Source organism: Equus asinus, chromosome 7 (assembly GCF_041296235.1).
Source record: "Equus asinus isolate D_3611 breed Donkey chromosome 7, EquAss-T2T_v2, whole genome shotgun sequence".
In the NCBI taxonomy this organism is placed as follows: domain Eukaryota; kingdom Metazoa; phylum Chordata; class Mammalia; order Perissodactyla; family Equidae; genus Equus; species Equus asinus.
In genome coordinates, this window is record NC_091796.1 from 46308369 (window position 1) to 46329018 (window position 20650).

The 20650-nt window shown below is 37.1% G+C and overlaps 1 protein-coding gene across 2 annotated transcripts in view; it reads right to left on the reverse strand.

The window, feature by feature from the left end:
* TAF4B (TATA-box binding protein associated factor 4b) overlaps positions 1–20650 on the reverse strand; it is a 134760-nt gene that overhangs the window by 111254 nt on the left and 2856 nt on the right. The window contains exons 2-6 of one of the 2 annotated variants that reach the window (XM_070513280.1): positions 14289–14347; positions 8877–9022; positions 7726–7833; positions 2466–2627; positions 2241–2363 (exon numbers count right to left, since the gene is read on the reverse strand). In XM_070513280.1, coding sequence (XP_070369381.1) covers positions 2241–2363; positions 2466–2627; positions 7726–7833; positions 8877–8987 — 504 coding nt within the window. In that variant the 5' untranslated portion in view covers positions 8988–9022; positions 14289–14347. The remainder of the gene's footprint in view (positions 1–2240; positions 2364–2465; positions 2628–7725; positions 7834–8876; positions 9023–14288; positions 14348–20650) is intronic. The other variant, XM_014828393.3, reaches the window with a different exon arrangement.

The following is a 20650-nucleotide window of genomic DNA, read 5'->3' on the forward strand; positions in this document are numbered from 1 at the left end:
ACTGTTGCAGTATCACAGTGCTTGTGTTCAAGTAACCGTTATTTTGCTTAATAATGGTCCCAAAGCGCAAGAGTAGTGACGCTGGCAATTCAGATATGCCAAAGAGAAGACGTAAAATGCTTCCTTTAGGTGAAAGGGTGAAAGTTCTCGACTTAATGAGGAAAGAAAAAAATTGTATGCTGAGGTTGCCAAGACTGATGGTAAGAATGAATCTTCTGTCCATGAAATTATGAAGAAGAAAGAAATTCGTGCTAGTTTTGTTGTCGCACCTCAAATATCTATGTATATTTCCTATATATATATGTAGTATACGCAGGGTTCGTTACTATTTGCAGTTTCAGGCATCCACTGGGCCTCTTGGAATGCACCCCCCTCAGATAAGGGTGTAAATATTAATGTTAACATGTAATGGGTTTATTGTTATTTTTATTCTTTTTATAATTTTTTTTCTTTTTTTAATTTTTCCTTTTTCTCCCAAAGCCCCCTGGTACATAGTTGTGTATTTTTAGTTGTGGGTCCTTTTAGTTGTGGCATATGGGATGCCACCTCAGTGTGGCCTGATGAGCGGTGCCATGTCTGTGCCCAGGATCCAAACCAGGGAAACCCTGGGCCACCACAGCGGAGTGCGCGAACTTAACCACTCAGCCACAGGGCTGGCCCCTTATTGTTATTTTTAAATAAATTAATAAATAAAATTTTTCTTTTCTTTTTATTTAATTTATTTTTAAAGATTGGCATCTGAGCTAACAGGTATTGCCTATTTTTTTTTCTGCTGCTTTTTTCTCCCCAAATTCCCCCAGTACATAGTTGCATATTTTAGTTGTGGGTCCTTCTAGTTGTGGCATGTGGGACGCTGCCTCAGCATGGCTTGATAAGCGGTGCCATGTCCGTGCCCAGGATTCGAACCGTGAAACCCTGGGCGGCCGAAGTGGAACAATGGAACTTAACAACTCGGCCATGGGGCCAGCACCTGAAATTTTTCTTTTAAATGTCTCAATTTTAATCCTGACTCCACAAAAGCAAAATGCCTTTGGGAATCCTCAATTTTTAAGAATATAAAGGTATCCTATGACCAAAACGTCTGAGCTGTTCTAAACAGATCTTAAGCTAGAAAGTATATTTCTTTAATTCTTGACTGCTCCTAGCTGTCCAGAAAATTTACACAAATTCTTTGTACTTGGAAATTTTTAAATGTTTTACTGGATACATGTTCCTTTTCATCATGCCTCTCCATTTAGAGTATTCCACCTCAGAGAAACAAGCCACGAGATCCCCTTTCAAAACTAGTATACCTTGAAGCTAGTATACTTTGAAAATGGAAGATCAAAAGCTCAATGTTTGCTTTAAAAGAGATGCTCAAAAGTTAAATTAAAAACCTATTTACATGACTTATAATTTTAAATATCTAAAGTAGTTTTCCCACCATTTCAATTATGCTCTATTTCTAACAAATTAGAGGCAGCATGAAAAACAGTAGCAAAGAATTTTAATATTTACAAAGTATGCTTGTTTTCCTGTAGAATATTTGAAGTATAAACATTTCCTGCTGAGAAAAGTTTTTTATACGAAAAATACACAAAAATTCTAACTACATGGTTAGAAAAATCTGTAGATTTAGGTAATTTAAAAAATCCCAAATTATATTTGTCTGTTACATACTCATATTTCTTAAGCATATAACATCAATATTTGCTAATTTCCACCTTCATCCGCTTTAATGTATGTAAGCATTTTACCTGAAAGAGGATATAAGAAACGAAGGATGTGTAATTTTGTAGCTAAAAGACACAGTATCTTGGCCCTTACATAAACCTCAAAGATCATAACATTTACTCCTCTCATCTTATAGAAAAGGAAACTGAGACCTAAGAAGGTCAACTTAATTCCACAGGTCCCAAAGTTTGTTGTCTGGACATACAGAACTGAATTTCATTATTTGTTGATAGCCTGGCTTTCTGTCACTGGCAATTCTAATAACGACTTTTTGTTTGACCAAATGGTCAACATTCTCGCCATGGCCCATTTTAGGCTAAAGGAAGCAGGACTGGCATACAGAAAGTAATATATAATAGATTTACTTGTCTAAGATTTATAATCATTACAAAGCTTTCAAGAAGCAAAAGCAAAGTTTATTAAAAAATTCATTTAAAATAAACAGTATTTTTAAATATTTATTTCTCATTTAAAATACGTTCTATAGATTCCTACAGAACTTGCCAGATTTTATAGTACTAACTTACCAAAAGTTGTTCCACCAGCTTCTTCACATTCTGCCCCATTTCTGGGGACTGTGATCCACTACATGCCAGTTTTATTAACATTGCAAGGAAGTTCTTACATTTCTTCACATTTTCTAGCATTGTCTGAATACAGAAATATAAACAAACACTCATGAATGTTAGCTAGGAGTCAGAACTCAAGAACATTTGTAAACAGTTGTATTTACGTAAGGTGTGAGAACTTACCGGAGAAAGATCAGTCTGAGCAGCTGCTGAGTTCTCTGCTTTGAGGCTGGGCTCATTTGAGGGGGCAGGTGATGCTCCCACACTTGAAGGCTTCAGGGTAGTTACAGTATTCAACGGCTTTACAGGGGTAACTGTGACAACATTGGTTGGCACAGTCACAGACTGAAATTAGAAGTAGCACACATTTAGATACATACTACTATGATATGCATCATAGTGGGTGCCTCATTTAATACCTACAAATGGCTCTTGACATCTTTGCTTTTATGTTATGCTCCACTAGTCCAGGGCAATGTAACACAGTTGTAAGAGCTCTGGACTCTAATAGACCTGGATTTCATTCTCACCAACCTACCTACTTTTCATTGACACCAACTGAGTGTTGACTCCAGGCAAGTTACTTAATACTGCTAAGCCTCTGATTCCTGTCTATAAAAAACAAGGATAGCAATGGTATCTACTATGCTAGGGTTGTTTGTGAAAAACAGTGCCAGGCACAGAGTCTTCAAAAAAATATTATTAACACTTCTCCAAAAAGGATTTGAAATAGCAAGACTTTATAGGAAAATATAGAATTTCCTGTTCTGTAATTTTCTGCCTTTTCTTAAGTAAAAAGTAAAGAGATCTACTGATTATCTTATATTCAATCTAAGCTGCTTTTACATAGACTATGAGAGTAAGCATAATCAATTTTACAAAACGTATCTTATTTTCAGACTAAAAAGATCTTGGTTGTTTCTTCCGCTCTCTATTGAAATAAGGTGTGATTATAGCACCACCTACAGGACAAAAAGTTTAATACAAGAAATCACAAGTGGGTACTAATTGAGACAACCATATTGAGATAAAGCAACAATCTTATCCAATCTTATTTTAAAGACAAACACTAAGTTACAGAACATGAGCAAAATTAGGGAGTAGCGGAGAGAATAGTATTTACAACTCACACAGAAAACTAAACCCTGCACCATCGTTTTAATTTAAATGCTTGTGTTCTATAGGCACACAACGCAAAAAGCTCAAGTTGCTATCACCTTCAAGAAAATTTCCTTCTGTAACAGTCAAGACAGGTGAATTTGAATGTATACCAAAATTTCCCACTTTAGAAAGACTGGACTATGTTAAACAAGAATGTTTTGAGGGTAAAAACGGGAATGAAATGAAAAACACTGGTTAATGATGAAGACTAGAACTAATAATGAAATTTTAAGCAAAAAAGGTAAAATAAAAAATTGCAGCTAAACTACTACCATTTTATTAAATATAAACAGATCTTAAAGGCAGTCATGAAATAAAGCCTCCCCCAATTCCTATCCTTAGTCCTGCTCCCCAAGGACAAGTACTGTGCACTTTCCCCTGAATCCTTCTGGAGATTTCTTAACAAAATTTCTAAGGCTATGTACAGTAAATAAATATTCTTTCTTCAATGAGTCTATTTTATACTCAGCCATTAACTCTTTGTAACTACTCTATTTAAGAAAGTCTAATCTGGGACTTTTAGCTGGTGGTTTTGATTCCCTTTCAGGACTCATGGAAAGAGCTCCTCAGGGAAGTACTGTTCCTCTCTCTTATGAAGCAAAATAGGGCCCAATGAAATGTGAACTCAGGAAAAGTATTCTATTTTTGTGAGTAGAGGGAGCACTTATGGTATTTCTACTTTCCTTGTCAATGTTTTACTCTGTCTCTAGTGCAAAATCTGTCCTTCACAACTCTTTCTAATATACCCACTACGTGTACCTTAGCAGATACATGCACCTTGCATGCCAATCCCACTTCTTAAAAGGCATGGAGAGGTACATAATCTGGTCTTTATCTATGTAATCCCATTGTAGTAATGGATGGACCATCTTAAACTCAATCATAACTCTGGCTTAGATTCAATATTCTAGACCAGCCAATGGTACTTCCACACTTTGCAAGGCTGCACTGGCACTGATTAGGTACGTCTGTGGGACAGAACAGAAAGAGCTGGGGTGTGTGCGAAATATATCTGTGAAAATCAGTTACACACAGAGCCAATAAAATGAGTTGTATGCAAAGTTAGCAGACTAAACTGCATTTCAAGGAGGGTCATTTTCCATAACTGTCTGAAAGAACAATCACTTTGCATTTTTCCATATTTAATTAGAAATACTAATTCTAAATCCAACCATTTGCCCCATTAGATTCCATCCTAACAATGGGTCAAGCTATATCTTCATCATTAAATACAATATAAAACTGAACAAGGATTTCAAATTAGTTCTTCTGTTATGTTTACTAGACCAGACCATGTTGCACCTTCAAAATTTCTTAGCACAAACATTTGCCTTTATAGTCAAATACAAAGAATTATATTTTCTCCAATTTCCAGGTTCTAGCTCCTTATTTCCAAGAAATGCTTAAAACTGAGATGCCTTACCCCTTAAAATGGACACAGATATTATTCTTTAACTTCATTGTCTGATCATTTCTACTGCCTTAGCTGACCACGGAGGAGCAAACCAGCTTAAAATATGCATCGACCTAAATTCGGAAGTTATAAACAATCCACATGGAAATATCAACGGTAGTGATTTATATGGAAAAATAATCCAAGGAAAAGAACCAACCCAGACATACCAGTTTAGAATAACTGTATATGCTAAATCTTTAAGAAATAGAGAAAATGAAAAAATTGATATCCTCAAAGTACTGCTAAAATGATGAAAACTTTTCATAAAATCATATAATTATATTGTAAATTCTTACAACTTCATATTTTCCTCATGCCTCAACATCCCACAAAGAGGCTGTGAGCACCCCTTCCAGGTGACCATGACTACAGTGTGGTAGGGTTGGTTCCTGCCACAAATTCTCCTTCCTGCCCTCCCCTGACTATGACCTTGTGACATTCAAAGACACCAACGAAATCCACTCAAATCTTCTGCTTGTGTACTCCACACTGACGCCCAATAAAGGTACTTGCCCCAGCGCCTCCCTCTCTCTCAGCTCCCCACCTGTCTGGCTAAGCCTGCTCCCTGGGTACTCTTCCTGATGGCCCCCTGTATGGTGTGCCCTGCCTCCCTCTTCTAGGATATGTGAGTACAATAAATCTTTCACTTTAATATGCCTTTAATTATTCTGTGTCCACATCTTACTGATCATCAAAAAACCCCATTTTAAGGAATATTTCTTACAACACAACAGTAGGTATCAGTAGGCCTAAATTCATACCCTTTGGCCCAATAATCTCCTTAGAATTTATCCTAAGGGAAAACAACAACTAGAGTTTGAGATAATCAGTACAAAGGTTATTAAGAACAGAGTTTCTGGAATCAGACAGAGACCTTGGCTCAAAATCCCCCTTTGCCACATATAACATAAATCATCCAAGTTTCTTAACCTCTCAAAACTGGTTTTCACACATATAAAATGGAGATAATACTTCCTTATAGACTAGTCACAAGGATAAAATGAGATGATAGATGTAAAGTCCCTAAAAAGCGTCAAACACATTAAGTGCTCAATAAATGGTAGCCATTAATAGAAAAAAAACCCCTATGTTTAAAATCAGATTCACTGCTCATTATCACTGTTAGAGGAAAAGAATGGGAGCAATGTGGTTAAATAAGTTTTCAAACACCAAGAGAGAGTTTGAACTACCAGCATGGGATTTCACATAACATGCTCTAAGAAGATGCACCCTCTATATAGCAAAGGAAGTGTGACAGTAGTCCCATGACCATAGGATCCACTGATTGTATCACATACAGCATGACCCAGAAGCTACCGGCCTAGTAAAGTATTGGGAAGCCTGAAGAAGGCACAGGGGAAGGGCAAACTCAGAGGCAACGCTCAAGGAAGATGGAATTCCATCCTCCATCTTCTAAGACTCAATGTACTCACTGAAGCAAAAACTTCTACTATGGTACTATGTCCCAGATGGGACAAATACACAAAGAACAAAGGAATCAAGCTGTAAAAGGATAAATGAATCCACTTAACCATCACTCCCAAAGACCCACTGGGAGACTGTGCTTCCCACTTCTGCCCACAGAGGGCACACTTTCACCAAAGGACAGAGCAAGAGTCCCTATAAACTAGACCCTATAGCTGCCTCCTGGGCACTTCAGGTTCCTTGTGTCCAGAGACCAGCAGTAAAGAGAAGGGTCATTATCAAGACAGAGGTAATTGACCTGACCTCTGGAACTGGTAGGTTGCTATTACAAAATGGAGGCCAAGAGGAGTATATATGATAAATCCAGGTGATCCACTTTTAAGTGTCTCTTCATATTTTCTTTCCCAATTGTGATGATACATAGACAAGTATAGCAACTCTTGACTCAAAAGGGCATGGTGATTAGGACCTCAGATCCCTCAAGGATGAAGGTCTGGTCACCCTACCAGTTAAGCTACCAAGACCAGTAGAGTTGGTAGTTGAGGGTGAGGAGAATCTAGAATGGATAGTGGAGGAGCAAGATGATGAGTATCAGCTGCAGCAGGGGGGACTGTAGTTCATCCTACTAACCTTCTCTTCTTTGTTTCCCCAAGGAAGAAACCCACTGGAATCCCAGAACAGCTGGTCTCCAACATGTAGGAGGAAGTAGATCCCAATGATGCAAGGAGGAGACTGTGATATACCATCACAAGGAGAGATTTGTGTTGTCTTAGCTGTTGGCAGTGCTCTTAGCCTCCAGTTGTCAGTTCCTTCAGGATTTGCCTCAGCTGCAGAGAATTACCTTGCCCAAGAGCACAGCTCTCTCTGGGGAGTCCACATCCAACCCCTGACCACAGAGGAGGAATTAAGGCCAGACTGATTATGTTGGCACACAGTGGGACAACTCTGACAGAGCATATTTGTTCCAAAGTTGTCCATCAGATTGGCTCAGTCTTTACTGGGCCTACTCTTACTTACTTACTACTCTTACTTAGTTTACTAGTGCAAACTCTTACTTACTCTCCTTCCCTTCCACAGGTATGGATCCCTAATAAATATCCCATACACCAAAATTCTGTCCCAGCTCCTGCTTCTAGACATTGCAACACATGGCTATTAGACGCACTGCGTATCATTTTAACATATGTAAGTAAAACTGGTACCCCAAGAATTTACACCATGTTTATCTGTTTCCCATACCTCCAACAGTTCTCAGTTTGGTAAGAGTCATCATATATCACTGAAATGCTCTCTTCAATGTCACAGTCAGCAACTTACACATCCGGCATGAAAGGGTTAAATAATAAAGAAAGATGAGAGAATAACCAGTGCACACATGGCCCCAGGTCAGTCACAACTTACTTGTACTGAGGAAGGCTTCGGAACAGTGGTTACTACAGTAGTTGCTATTTGTGTCAATTTTTTAACAGGTGCAACTGCCACTTTCTTGATTAACTGTGAACTAGAATTCTGGGGTTGGGGGGCAAATAATATGGAGACATCAACATTAGGAATTTAAAATCAATCAGTACTACAGCAAACATTAAAACACTTTACCATAGCAAACTTCTTTGCTAAAAGTGGCTTTATAACCTTATGCATTTTATACACATTCTCTACTATTACGAACTTAACTAGTCAGTTGGCCAAGTGATTTAACAAATAAATACCACAGTATTTCAGCTTTAAAATCTTGACCTTTACTTTTTGGCTCATATAGAAAACATACAGATCCTTATTTAATATCTTATTATAAACAAAATCTGCTAACATATCTTCTCAACCCATAGCAGTTAAAGCAAACTAGAAAGGCAAGGAGCAGCTATCATTGTCAGATGTAGGAATAGAGAAAATGATTGGTTGAGAACCTAGAATCAAATTAGGAGAGCACAAAATGGGGGGGGGGGGGACCAGCAGAGATGGTATTAACACAGAATACAAAGCAATATTTCATTAGGATGAACCTGACTCATCAAGAAAATCATCAGCATTTTCTGTTTAACCTAAGAAAGATGCCCATAAAAATATTTTTTTTAACTCTGGCATACAAGATAAGCTTCAGTTACCTGGAAAGATTAGCATGTTTGTAAAATAAATCACATTCTAATAATGCCAAATTAATGAAATATTAGATTTCTGAATTTCTTAAAGGTAATTCCTATAAGATATGAATAAAAATGAATACTATAAATCATAGTCTTAATATTTTACCACAAATTAAAACTGAAGCAGAATGGTTTTCTTTCCATTTAGAGATGCAAATAGCCCTTTGAACCTTCCCTCGAGGACTACAAAACCTTTGAGTATGAAGACTGAATTTTTATTTTAGCAATTACCAAATAACAAAACCAAACATCTTGATTAAACTAACATATTCAAAAAGAAAGTAGCTTAATTCAAAAAGTTGAGCAGAATCATCTCTTCAATTATTTCTTGCTGGCAAATATACACATTTATATGAAGATAATAGCTGGAAAACTAAAAAAGATGAAAAGAACTTTAAGGTATATTACCGGCATGGTACAGATTTTGACTGTTTGAGTATTCGCTGGTACAGCTGGCCTTGAAGTTATGTTACTTGTAGTCTCGGCTCTTGTTACAGCTTGCTGAGGAGACACCAACATCAACTGACCACTGTTACTTTTGATCAAAACTGTTCCTATAGTTAAAAAGGGAAAAAAAGTGACCTTAGCTAATAAGTGAAGCATAATCATCATATATTTTCTTCTCCCATTTCTTTCAACACTGTAAAATGCTCTGAGTAAGTGATTAGTACATACTGAATTCCATGCCTACTAATTATCTTATATAATATGGAAGAATGATTTCATTTAAAACTATTTAAAATATTAAAAGTCTAAGCATATGGCCAAAATATTCCTGAAGAAGGCAAAACACTTTTCCTTCATGACACGAAAGGATTTAGAAAGCTACAATAAGTAAGATGGTATGGTAAGGGCACAAAGCTATACAAACTGACCAACAGAAGAGAACAGAGAGCCCCGAAATAGACTCATGCAGATATGGCATATCAAATTTTCCTAAGAGCCACCGCAGATCAGTGAGAAAATGAGAGACTCTTCAATAATTTGGGCTGGGCCAATCAGTTATCTATATGGAAAAGATGAAAAACTTCACGCCATACACAAAAACCATTAAGGATAAAAGGGTAAGAAGTAAAAGCTTTTAAACTTTTAGACAATGTAGAAAATTATCTGTCTGCATTTGGGATAGGGAAGGATTTCTTAAATAAGTAATGTTGGATAGATTCAACTATATTAAAAGAACTTCTGTTGAGCAAAAGAAACCACCAGGTAAAAAGACAAACCACAAAATAGGAGACCATTTTACTTTACATATACTCAAAGGACGAACATCCAAAATGCATAAAAAAAACACAGATGCCAATGACAGGAAAGGTAAATTAAGACCACAGTGAGATATCACTTTCTATCCACCTAGACAGGCAAAGATTAAAAAGTCCAATGACAATATTAAGTGTTAGAAAAATGTGTAGCAACAGGAGCTCTAACATCTTGATAGTGGTAGTATAATTTGGTACAACTGCTTTATTCAACTTTATATGATTATGCCAAATTGATTTGTATTTGCATACCCTCTAACCCAGTATTTCTAATCTAAAAAAATTCTTGTCCGTGTCAGTAGGAGGGACAGATAAGAATCTTCATAGCTGGAGTTCCACTTCCAGAATGGCAGCATAAAGAACTCAACAAACCCGTTTCCCAGCATAACAGGTGGAACTGGTAGAAATTATTTTTAAAAACAACCATTTCAAGTCTTTGGAAATTGCCCTAAGGCATACAGAAAAAGACTGCACAATTATTAAAAAGGATCTACTACCCTCAGTAAGAACAGCAAGAATCTGTGGCATCTGAACCACGATCCACTCCCTCCCTCTCCCTTCTTAGCTCAGCATGACCAAGACTCCACTCCAGGAAGTGTGGCCAATGCAGAACCTCACTTTCTCTCAAGCTCCCCAGCTGAGGGCTATGGTATCTTCCTGGGAGAAGCAGCCCACCAGCATTTCTCATCTCCACCACCCCAAGCTACATACTGTACAGGACAAATTTGCGACAAGTGTGTCCAAGAGGTTCCAGCCTTCTTTCCCCTATGCCCGCTCATAAATGGGAAGACTCTACCTCAGAGATGACACAATGAGAATACTTGGCCCCCTATCACCTTCCCTCTAGTTCTTTCATAGGATGGAGATTTCATGCTGGGAGAGGTAAGCAGAGAAGACCAGAGGCTACCACCCATGCCCAGTACCTGGCTCCTAAGGCAGGGATATCACTCAGAGAGAAGCAATGTGACAGTGCTGGTCCCTGCTCCAAATATGTCCCCAGAGAAACTGACTTTATTTCAAACAGAGTCTGGAGAAGCTCACCACTAAGAGAACTCTCAAATACAATTGAACAATTAAAAGAAAGTTTGTAGCTTCATGACAGATACAAGCTAAGCCATAGGCCTAGCTCTAGTTTACCAGTGAGAAGCTGACAAAGAGAAAACTAAGAAGGGCACTCCTGGGGTCAGAACAAATCTCAAACAATGACCTCAAAAATTACCCCTGAAAAGGAGCCGAAATTTAATTGGATTAGACTATGGAGCAAATTTGGCCCTATGGCACTGTTGAAAACAATAGCGCAATAGGCAGGCTATGAGTGGAGCCTAATAGCTGGGTGTGATACCAGGAGATGCAGACAGCTTAACAGAGTAATCAGAGAAAGAGACAAAGAGCCCCTGCTAAAATATCTGTGATCCCAGGGTGTCTGTGCTCATGCCCAAGGCTGTATGCTCTAAGGAGCAACATCAGAGGCTTCCATTGCAAGGAAAATAGGCTTCACTACAATAATCCTGCCAGACATTAAAAAAATAAAGAAGCAAACAACAAGAACACACTCAAGGGAGTAGGGACCAGTATCTAGAATTGCTAACAGATATTAATTTTGAACGAATAACAAAACATGCAAAGAGAAAGATGTGACACTACAGGAAAAAAGGCAGGCAACAGACATTACTTGTGAGAGGGACTAGACGTCAGAACTAACAGACTTTAAAGTAACCATTTAAAATATGTTCAAAAGACTACAGGAAACCATGCTCAAAGCAGTAAAAGAAAGTACAATGATGATCTCACCAAATACAGAATATCACTAGAGAGATAGATATTATTAAAAAAAAGGAAAGAAAGAAATTCTGTAGTTAGAACAATAACTGAAGTGAAAAATTCACTCCTCTGGGCCTGGACTTGAACAGGCAAAAGAAAGATCAGTGAACTTGAAGACAGATCAACAGAGATTATGCAATCCAAAGAACAAAGAGGAAAAAGAATGAAGAAAAATGAACAAAGCCTCAGAGAAATGTGGGACACTGACAAACACACCAACATGGGCATAATACCAAAAAGAGAGGAGAGAGATATAAAAGAGCAGAAAAAATATTCAAAGAAATAAGATCTGAAAACTTCCCAAATTTGATGAAAAACAATCTAGACATCCAAATAGCTCAGCAAACTCCAAGTAAGACAAATTCAGAGAGATACACACCAAATATATCATAGAGAAAACTGTGAGAGCAGCAAGAGAAAATGACTCATTATGTACAAGAGACTCCCTGCCAACAGGAATAACAGCTGCCTTCTCATCAGAAACAATGGAGGCCAGAAGGCAGTGGTATGACATATTCCACCTGCTGAAAGAAAAGTGTCAACCAACAATCAGATATCCACCAAAAATGTCTTTTAAAACTGAAGGCAAAATGAAGATATACCCAGATAAAAACCGAATGGATTGGTTGCTAGCAGACACACCACACAGGAAATACTAAATAAAGTTCTTCAAGCTGAAAACAAGTAAACCCAGACAGTAATGTGAATTCATATGAAAAAAGAAAGGGCACTGATAAAGGTAATTATGTAATTTGATAGTATAAATGCATATTACTTCTGCTTTCCTCTCTAAATTGGTTTAAAAAACAACTGTATAGAATTATATGTATATAATTGTATTGTTGGACTTATGACATATAGAAATGTAATTTATTTGTGAATAATGGAACAAAGGAAGTGGGTGAGAACAAAGTTGTACTGCACTAAGGAAATTACCTCAGATGGTAACTCGAATCCACAGGAACAAACGGGGGAAACAAGAAAGGGTAAATAAGAAGGTAATAAAACAAACGCTATAAATATATTCTAGCTCTCTTTTCTTCTGTCACTCTCTTTAAAAGACATAAAATTACACAAAGTAATAATTATAACAAGGTATTGTTGGGTTTGTAACATATCTAGATACAACATGTAGAGCAATAATAGCACAAAAATGAAGAGGGATATGAGGTAAATAGGAGATGTGTTTCTACATCTCATGGAAATAATATAAATGTGAAGTGGATTTCAATAAGACAAATATTGTAAGCCCTACAGCAATCAGCGAAAACATATATATATATATATAAAATTATAAAGGAATTAAAATGTTACACTAAAAAATATTCACTTAATGCAAAGAAAAGCAGAAAAGAAATAGAGGAACACAAAGGAGAGAAAATATATAGAAACAAAAGTGAATAGCAGACCTAAACCCAACTATATCAGTAACATTAAATGTGAATGGAGGGTCGGCCCAGTGGCACAACGGTTAAGTGCACATGTTCCGCTTTGGTGGCCCAGGGTTCACCGGTTCGGATCCCGGGTGCAGACATGGCACCACTTGTCAAGCTATGCTGTGGCAGGCCCCCCACATATAAAGTAGAGGAAGATGGGCACGGATGTTAGCTCAGGGCCAGTCTTCCTCAGCAAAAAGAGGAGGACTGCCGGCAGATGTTATCTCAGGGCTAATCTTCCTAAAAAAAAAAAAAAGTGAATGGATTAAATAATCCGATAAAATGCAAAAAGTGTTAGACTGGATTAAAAAAAACAAGATCCAACTATATGCTGCCTACAGAAGACAAACTTTAGTCTCTAAGATATAAAAAAGTTGACAGTAAAAGGACAGAAAAAATATATCATGCAACAGTAACCATAAGAAAGCTGGAATGGCCATACTAGTATCACACTAAACAGACCAAAACCAAAAAATGTTACTAGAGACAAAGAAGGGCAATAATAAAACAGCCAGTGGACCAGGATGATGTAATAATTATAAACATATGTGCACCAAACAACAGAGCCCAAAATCTATGAAGCAAAGCTGACATAAATGAAGGGGAAAACAGACAATCCAAAAATAGTACTTGGGAGAATTCAATACTCCACTTTTTTTTTTTTTTTGGAGGAAGACCAGCCCTGAGCTAACTACTGCCAGTCTTCCTCTTTTTGCTGAGGAAGCCTGGCCCTGAGCTAAGATCCGTGCCCATCTTCCTCTACTTTATATGTGGGATGCCTGCCACAGCATGGCGTGCCAAGCAGTGCCATGTCCTCACCTGGGATCCAAACTGGCGAACCCCGGGCCACTGAGAAGCAGAACATGCAAACTTAACCGCTGCGCCACTGGGCCGGCCCCCAATACTCCACTTTCAATAAAGGACAGACAACTAGACAGAAGATCAACAAGAAAATCAAATACTTGAACAATACTATAAACCAACCAGACCTAAAACATATCTATAGAATACTCCACCCAATAACAGCATTTTTCTTAAGTATGCATGGAACAGTCTCAGGACAGACCATATAGTAAGACATAAAACAAATCTCAATAAATTTAAAAGGACTGAAATCATACAATGTATGGTCTCCAACTACAATGGAATGAAATTTGAAAACAGTGACAAAAAGAAATTGGGGGAAACACACAAACATGTAGACATTAAACAACATACTGCTAAGTAGCCAGTTAGTCAATGACAAAATCACAAGGGAAACTGGAAAATACTTTGAGATGAGTGAAAATGAAGACACAACATACCTAGATTTATGGGATAATGCTGAAGCAGTGTTCAGAGGGAAATTTACAGTTGTAAATGCCTGTGTTAAAAGAAGGGAGATTCAGTAACTTAACCTTCTATCTTAAAACACTAGGGAAAAAAAGCAAAATAAAAACTGAAGCAAACAAAAGAAAGGAAATTGAAAAGGTTGGAGCAAAGGTAAATAGAATAGAGAAAAACAATTGAGAAAAATCAAAATAAAAGTTGGCTCTTTGAAAAGATCAACAAAACTGACAAATCTTTATCTAGACTAACAAGGAGATAAGGCTCAAAACTACTAAAATCAGGAATGAAAGAGGAGACATTACAACTAATCTTACACAAAGAAGGACTATAAAGGAATACCATGAACAACTGTAAACCAGTAAAGTAGATAACTTACATGAAGTGGACAAATTCCCAGAAACACACAAACTACTGAAACTGACTCAAGAAAATAGGCAACCTGAATAGACATCTAACAAATAAAGAGATTGAATCAGTAATCAAAAAAGTATACACAAGAAAAGCCCAGGTCCAGATGGCTTTACTGGTGAATTCTACCAAACATCTAAGGAAAAAATTAATGCTAATCCTTCACAAACTTTCAAAGACACAGAAGAGGAGGGAACGTGTCTCACCTCATTCTGTAAGGTCAGTATTACCCTGATACCATACCAGACAAAGATATCACAAGAAAACCAGAGACCAACATACCTTATGAATAAAGATGCAAAAATTCTCAACAAACTACTAGCAAACTGAATTCAGCATCATACAAAAAGTGTTATACTCCATAACCAAGTGACATTTATCTCAGTATGCAAGGTTGGTTTAACATTCATAAATTAATTAGTGTAAAACACCCTATCAATAGAATAAAGAACAAAAATCACACGACCATCTCAACAGAAGCAAGAAAAAGCATTTGACAAAACCTGACACCCTTTATTTCATGAGAAAAACACTTGACAAAGTAAGAATAAAAGGAAACCTCTCCAACCTGATAAAGGGGATCTATAAAAGATTCATTGCTAACATTATACTTAACGGTGAAAGACTAAACGCTTTCTCCCTAAGACCAGGAACAAGACACAGATATCTGAAATGAGGACTCAGACAAGGATGCTTACAATCATCACTTCAATTCAACATCGTACTGAGACTTCTAGCCAGAGCAATTAAGCAAGAAAATGAAATAAAAGGCATCCAGATTAGAAAGAAAGAAGTAAAACTATTCACAGATAATCTGCTCTTGTATATAGAAATCTTAACAAATACACACAAAAAAAACTATTAATACTAGTAAACGAGTTCAGGTAGGCAGCAGGATACAAGATCAATACACACAAGTGTATACACTTGCAACAAATAACTGTAAATGAAATTAATAAACAATTCTATTTACAATAGCATCAAAAAGAATACTATACTTTAGGAATAAATTTAACAAAGTAAGTACAAAACTAATACTCTGGAAACTACAAAAAGTTGTTGAAAAATAGTAAAGATCTAAATAAATGGAAAAGCATCCCATGTTTGTGAATTGAGAGACTTAATACCTATCTTGTAAGATTGTTAAAGGGATCAAAGGAAACAATACATTTGAGAGGATTATTGTATTTTAAAGTTATCAGTAATAGTTGTTATTAATGCTAAAAAGTGCACAATCCAAACTTTTCTTCAACTAAGTACTCAAAACATCACTAGGAGGTAATACTAGAGGACTTGCAGATAGACAAGACTGAGAATAAAATAACGAGCTCATCTGAACTCTGGATCCTCTTCTGACGAAGTATTTATCTATCTCAAAGGCCCAATTCCAGTGGGCAACAACCTATAAAATGCACTTATAAACACATAAAGGAAGCTGAACGTTAGTCAGTCTTTTCTGAAGACCAGTTACCAGGTCTTTTTGAATTCAATCCTGATAAATATCTGAGATTCACAATCATAAAACAATAGCCAGTCTTGCCTATTTATTCTACACATCTCCAAAGAAAATAACTGTACATCAGGTGTCAGACGAACTTTCCTCTAAAAATATTAGGATATCAAAGTGTAAAGTGATCCATGTCCACTCGCTATCTGGTACACAATTTAACATACTCTACTTTTCTACCCAGTGAACTGCTATTTCCCAAGATGCCTTTCCTACTTCATCTTGGTGGCAAAAAGATCTGGATGGAGGCTCTGATTTCTCCATATTCCAAGCATCGGTAAACACTTTCCCTGAAAGGATAGCACACTGTGAAATGAATATGAGAAACCTCAACTAATTTGGAGCGAGGAAGCCCTGTAGTGGGAGCTCTCACGCCTAGTATACTGTCAATTACCCCAAATAATACAAAACTGCAAGCTTGCATCTCCGACAGGAAATACAACTGCTTTACAACTGGAGGAAGATTTCTCTCCCCACCCAGCAACAGCCCAGCCAATGAGAAATGCTGTAGCTCAGCTAATGAGAACCCCTTGCCCCCCTGAACTGTTCCTTTCCCCCAATGGACTCCCCTTTAGAACAGCTCCTCCCTACACCCCCTTTCTCTCTATAAAAGCAAGCTCCCCTCCTGTGTTCTATGGATTTGCCTAGGGTTGGCCATAGTATGCACATCTTGACTTCCAGTTCTTTTGGGGCTATTCCTGAATAAATTTGTTTTTAGGGTAAAACAACAGGCGAATCTGCTGTTTAAGTTGACAAGACCCATACAAATCTCAGAGCCAGAAAGACTTCAGAATGCATCTATTACAATGTAATAGCTATACATGAATGCCCGACTGGTGACCTTCTAGCCTCTACCCAAGTAAGTCCAGGGTTAGGAAGGTGGAGAGCAGAAGTGTCACTCCTTCACAAGCAGACCAGAGATAGAGTTCTTCCTTAATATGGAAGCAAAATGTTCTTCCCATTAATATTCACAAATGCAAGGGTCCCTTGTGCAACTACACAAAATAAGCCTACTTTCATTTCCACAGGACAGTCCTTTAAATGCTTAAAGGCAACTAACATATTCCAAGTGGTTTTCTTTTTCAGGCACCATGGGCCCAACTCCTTTAATTTTTCAAATGTCTTAGTTTCCCCTACTGAGCTTAAAAATCACTTAAATTTCCCTCTTCCCCTTATTCCCATGATTCCGAGTAAATGAAAGAAAAAATTAAATCAATCAATAAATTTTTATCCCAGATTCTACTACTGTGGTAATCTCTCCTATTCTCCATTTACACAGTTGATTTGTCAAAACAGAGGTTCTATTTACCTCAATTAAGTTTCATCTTTTAAAATAGGACCATAAGATTTGACAGGATTTTTACCTTCTTTTGTTGTTGTTTTTATATATGTACGTGTTAGCTTACAAAAATAAGATTGTTGGAGAAAAATTAAGCCTAGAGTAATCTAAGGAAATTCTGGAAATCTATTTGATTTGAAATGTATGAGTAAATAAAAATTATATCAATAACTTTAAAACACCCACATTTCCTTGATCCAGGAATTCCAATTCTTATCTGTCCCAAGAAAATAATCAAGATGTACACCACAATCTAAACACAAAAACATTTGGCTTACTTTTATTTAGAAGTAATTTTTTAAACAAAAAAGCATAAGCAACCTAAATGGATAGAGGAATGATTAAATAATAAATTATACAGCCATTAAAATTAAACTTTTGAGTTCATAACATACAAAATTGTCACTATTTGGGGCCTGCCTGGTGGCACAGTGGTTAAGTGCACACGTTCCAATTCAGTGGCCTGCGGTTCACCAGTTTGGATCCCGGGTGTGTACATGGCACCGCTTGGCACGCCATGCTGTGGTAGGCGTCTCACATATAAAGTAGAGGAAGATGGGCACGCATGTGAGCTCAGGGCCAGTCTTCCTCAGCAAAAAGAGGAGGATTGGCAGCACTTAGCTCAGGGCTAATCTTCCTCAAAAAAAAGGAAAAAAAGTCACTATTTAACAGTAAGTGAAAAGCAGGATACAAAAATTATATGATAGAATCCCAATTATGCAAAAATAGAGGACGCATATATATATTTTCTTCCAAAGAGACCAAAATCTTTGGGGAGTGAAATGTTCTATATTTTGATTGCACATCTTTGTCAAATTTTTCAAAACTCACTGTAAATAGATTCCTTTTTATTTTAAATAACGAAAATTATAGCTCAATAAAGTTGACATAAAAAAAGACTAAAAAATACATTCAAAATATTTTAGGGTAGTTTTTCTGTTTTCCAAATTTTCTACATCATTTTTCTAGTTAAAAAATATTGGAGTGGGTAGGCACTGAGGTTATTTAAAACTCCATCCTTTTAAATTATTGAGAATTTGGTGGATGCTTATATATATTAAATAAACAGCAACCTTACCGTACCTAGAGCCAAATGCTATACAGGCACCTTAAATATTCAGGACATTCCTGCTGTACAACATGTATTCCATACAGATGGCGCTCCCCGGAGTTCTGTGACATGAGGCCTGTATGTTTATTTTATTTAATCCTTATGATACTTCTATGAAGAAGTTATGGTCCACATTTTAGACACAAGAAAACTAAAGTTGAAGATGAGGTTAATAAACTTGCCCAAGATCACAAAACTATTAAGAGGTAGGGCTGGGATTCAAATCCAGGTCCACTGATTCCCAGGCCAAGGTTCCGCCCTACATTACTACACGCCACTACTTTCCCTCAAGGGCTAACCCTCCAAGCCTCTTGTTATCTACAGACTTGATTAGCACACCACCTAGCCCTTGTTCTGTGGCTCTGAACTAAACCTTCCTAGCTACTATATATCATATATTTATTTGACTTCAAGCTATCAAGAGCCCTCTGAGGCATAGCTATTCAGGAAGTAACAAATCTACATAATATTATCATCCAGTCCACATTTCTCTATATTAAAAGTCTACGTCTCTCCACTTAATTATAGGTTCATCTTCTCTTACCACTAAGTACAGTTAAGTCTGGAAAATGACTTCTTAGATTTCCTGGGTACCTTTTTAAAATTAAGTTTTACCTTTGTTGATTATGCATTTAAACAATCTTTTGGGGGTAAAATTTGGCAATACATATTTGAACCAACAATTCCACTTCTAGCAATTTGTCCTATAAAAACATGTTTACAAAACTGCACAAAAATATATATACAAAGATATTTATTATAGTATCATTTGTAGTAGCAGAAAGTAGTGGAAACATTATCAATGTCTATAAATAAGAAAGTGGTTCAAAAATGATGGCACATCGATACAATGGACTACTAAGCAATTCAAAAATTGAGTAAGATTTATGGGTACTAACATGAAAAAGATACAACAAATTGTTAATGATAATACTCTGATGAAGTGAGTATTACATTTCAGTACTTTTTTTCCACATAAATACTACCACTTTTGTAAGCAGAATAAGCAAAGAAATTAAAAATATGATACACTGATGTGATGGCCCTTGGAATCCCTTCAGGGCTGCAGGAGACTGCCCCCACTCTCTCCATACATACTCAGCTTGCGTTCAAATGCTTAAGCGCCACGCAACTTACTAGGCCCTAGGAAGAATAAAGTCAGGGACAGATTCCCTACCTTTGTGGAAATTACAATAAAAAAGGAACCAATAATAACAAAGTGTGAGAGAACAAAGGTGGTAAAAGTACAGAGTGCAAGTGGGAACACAAAATAGGAGAACCCAACCTAGCCTTGAAGCGCAGCACGAAAAGAATGTCAGCACCTTCTACTGAGGGATGACTATCCATAGAATGAATAATGCCATCAACACTGGGGTTAAGCTGACTCCACAGCCTTGGAAACCTAAACAGCCTGAAGAGAATAGCCTCGCATTTCACGAAGTGCAGCAGCACTGTGACAACTGTGGAAGCTGCTGATCATGTAATATCCCTTTAATAAAGCCAGGGTGGAAACAAGAACCACTGCCTTATCCAGGAACTGGTTCCAGAATTTGAGAAAGAAGTTGCAAATCCTATGCCATGTCTCAGCATGAAGGAGTTCATGAAAATGGACGGTAGCCATTTCACAAGTAACTTTCACACATTTCTGTACAGTATGACTGTCAGGCAGAATTCACCACAGTTAACGACATAAAAGAAGTCATCCCGTCCTTGCTCATGGCTCTCAAACAAGTAATAGGAGATGCAGAATACCAAAAACAGAATGAGCCACAGTCTGGGATAAAATCCCACAGGTTCACGAAATGGAAGACTGAAGAGATTACCAAAAACATTTGACAAAAGAAAAATTTTCAGAGCTTGCTTTATTTCTTCACAATGCCCCCTCTCCTTTTTTTCCAGCTCCAGCTCCCTAGAAAAACCTGTGGAGAATATTTATATTTTTCAAAACCAGTTCTGTTCATAGAGGAAATTC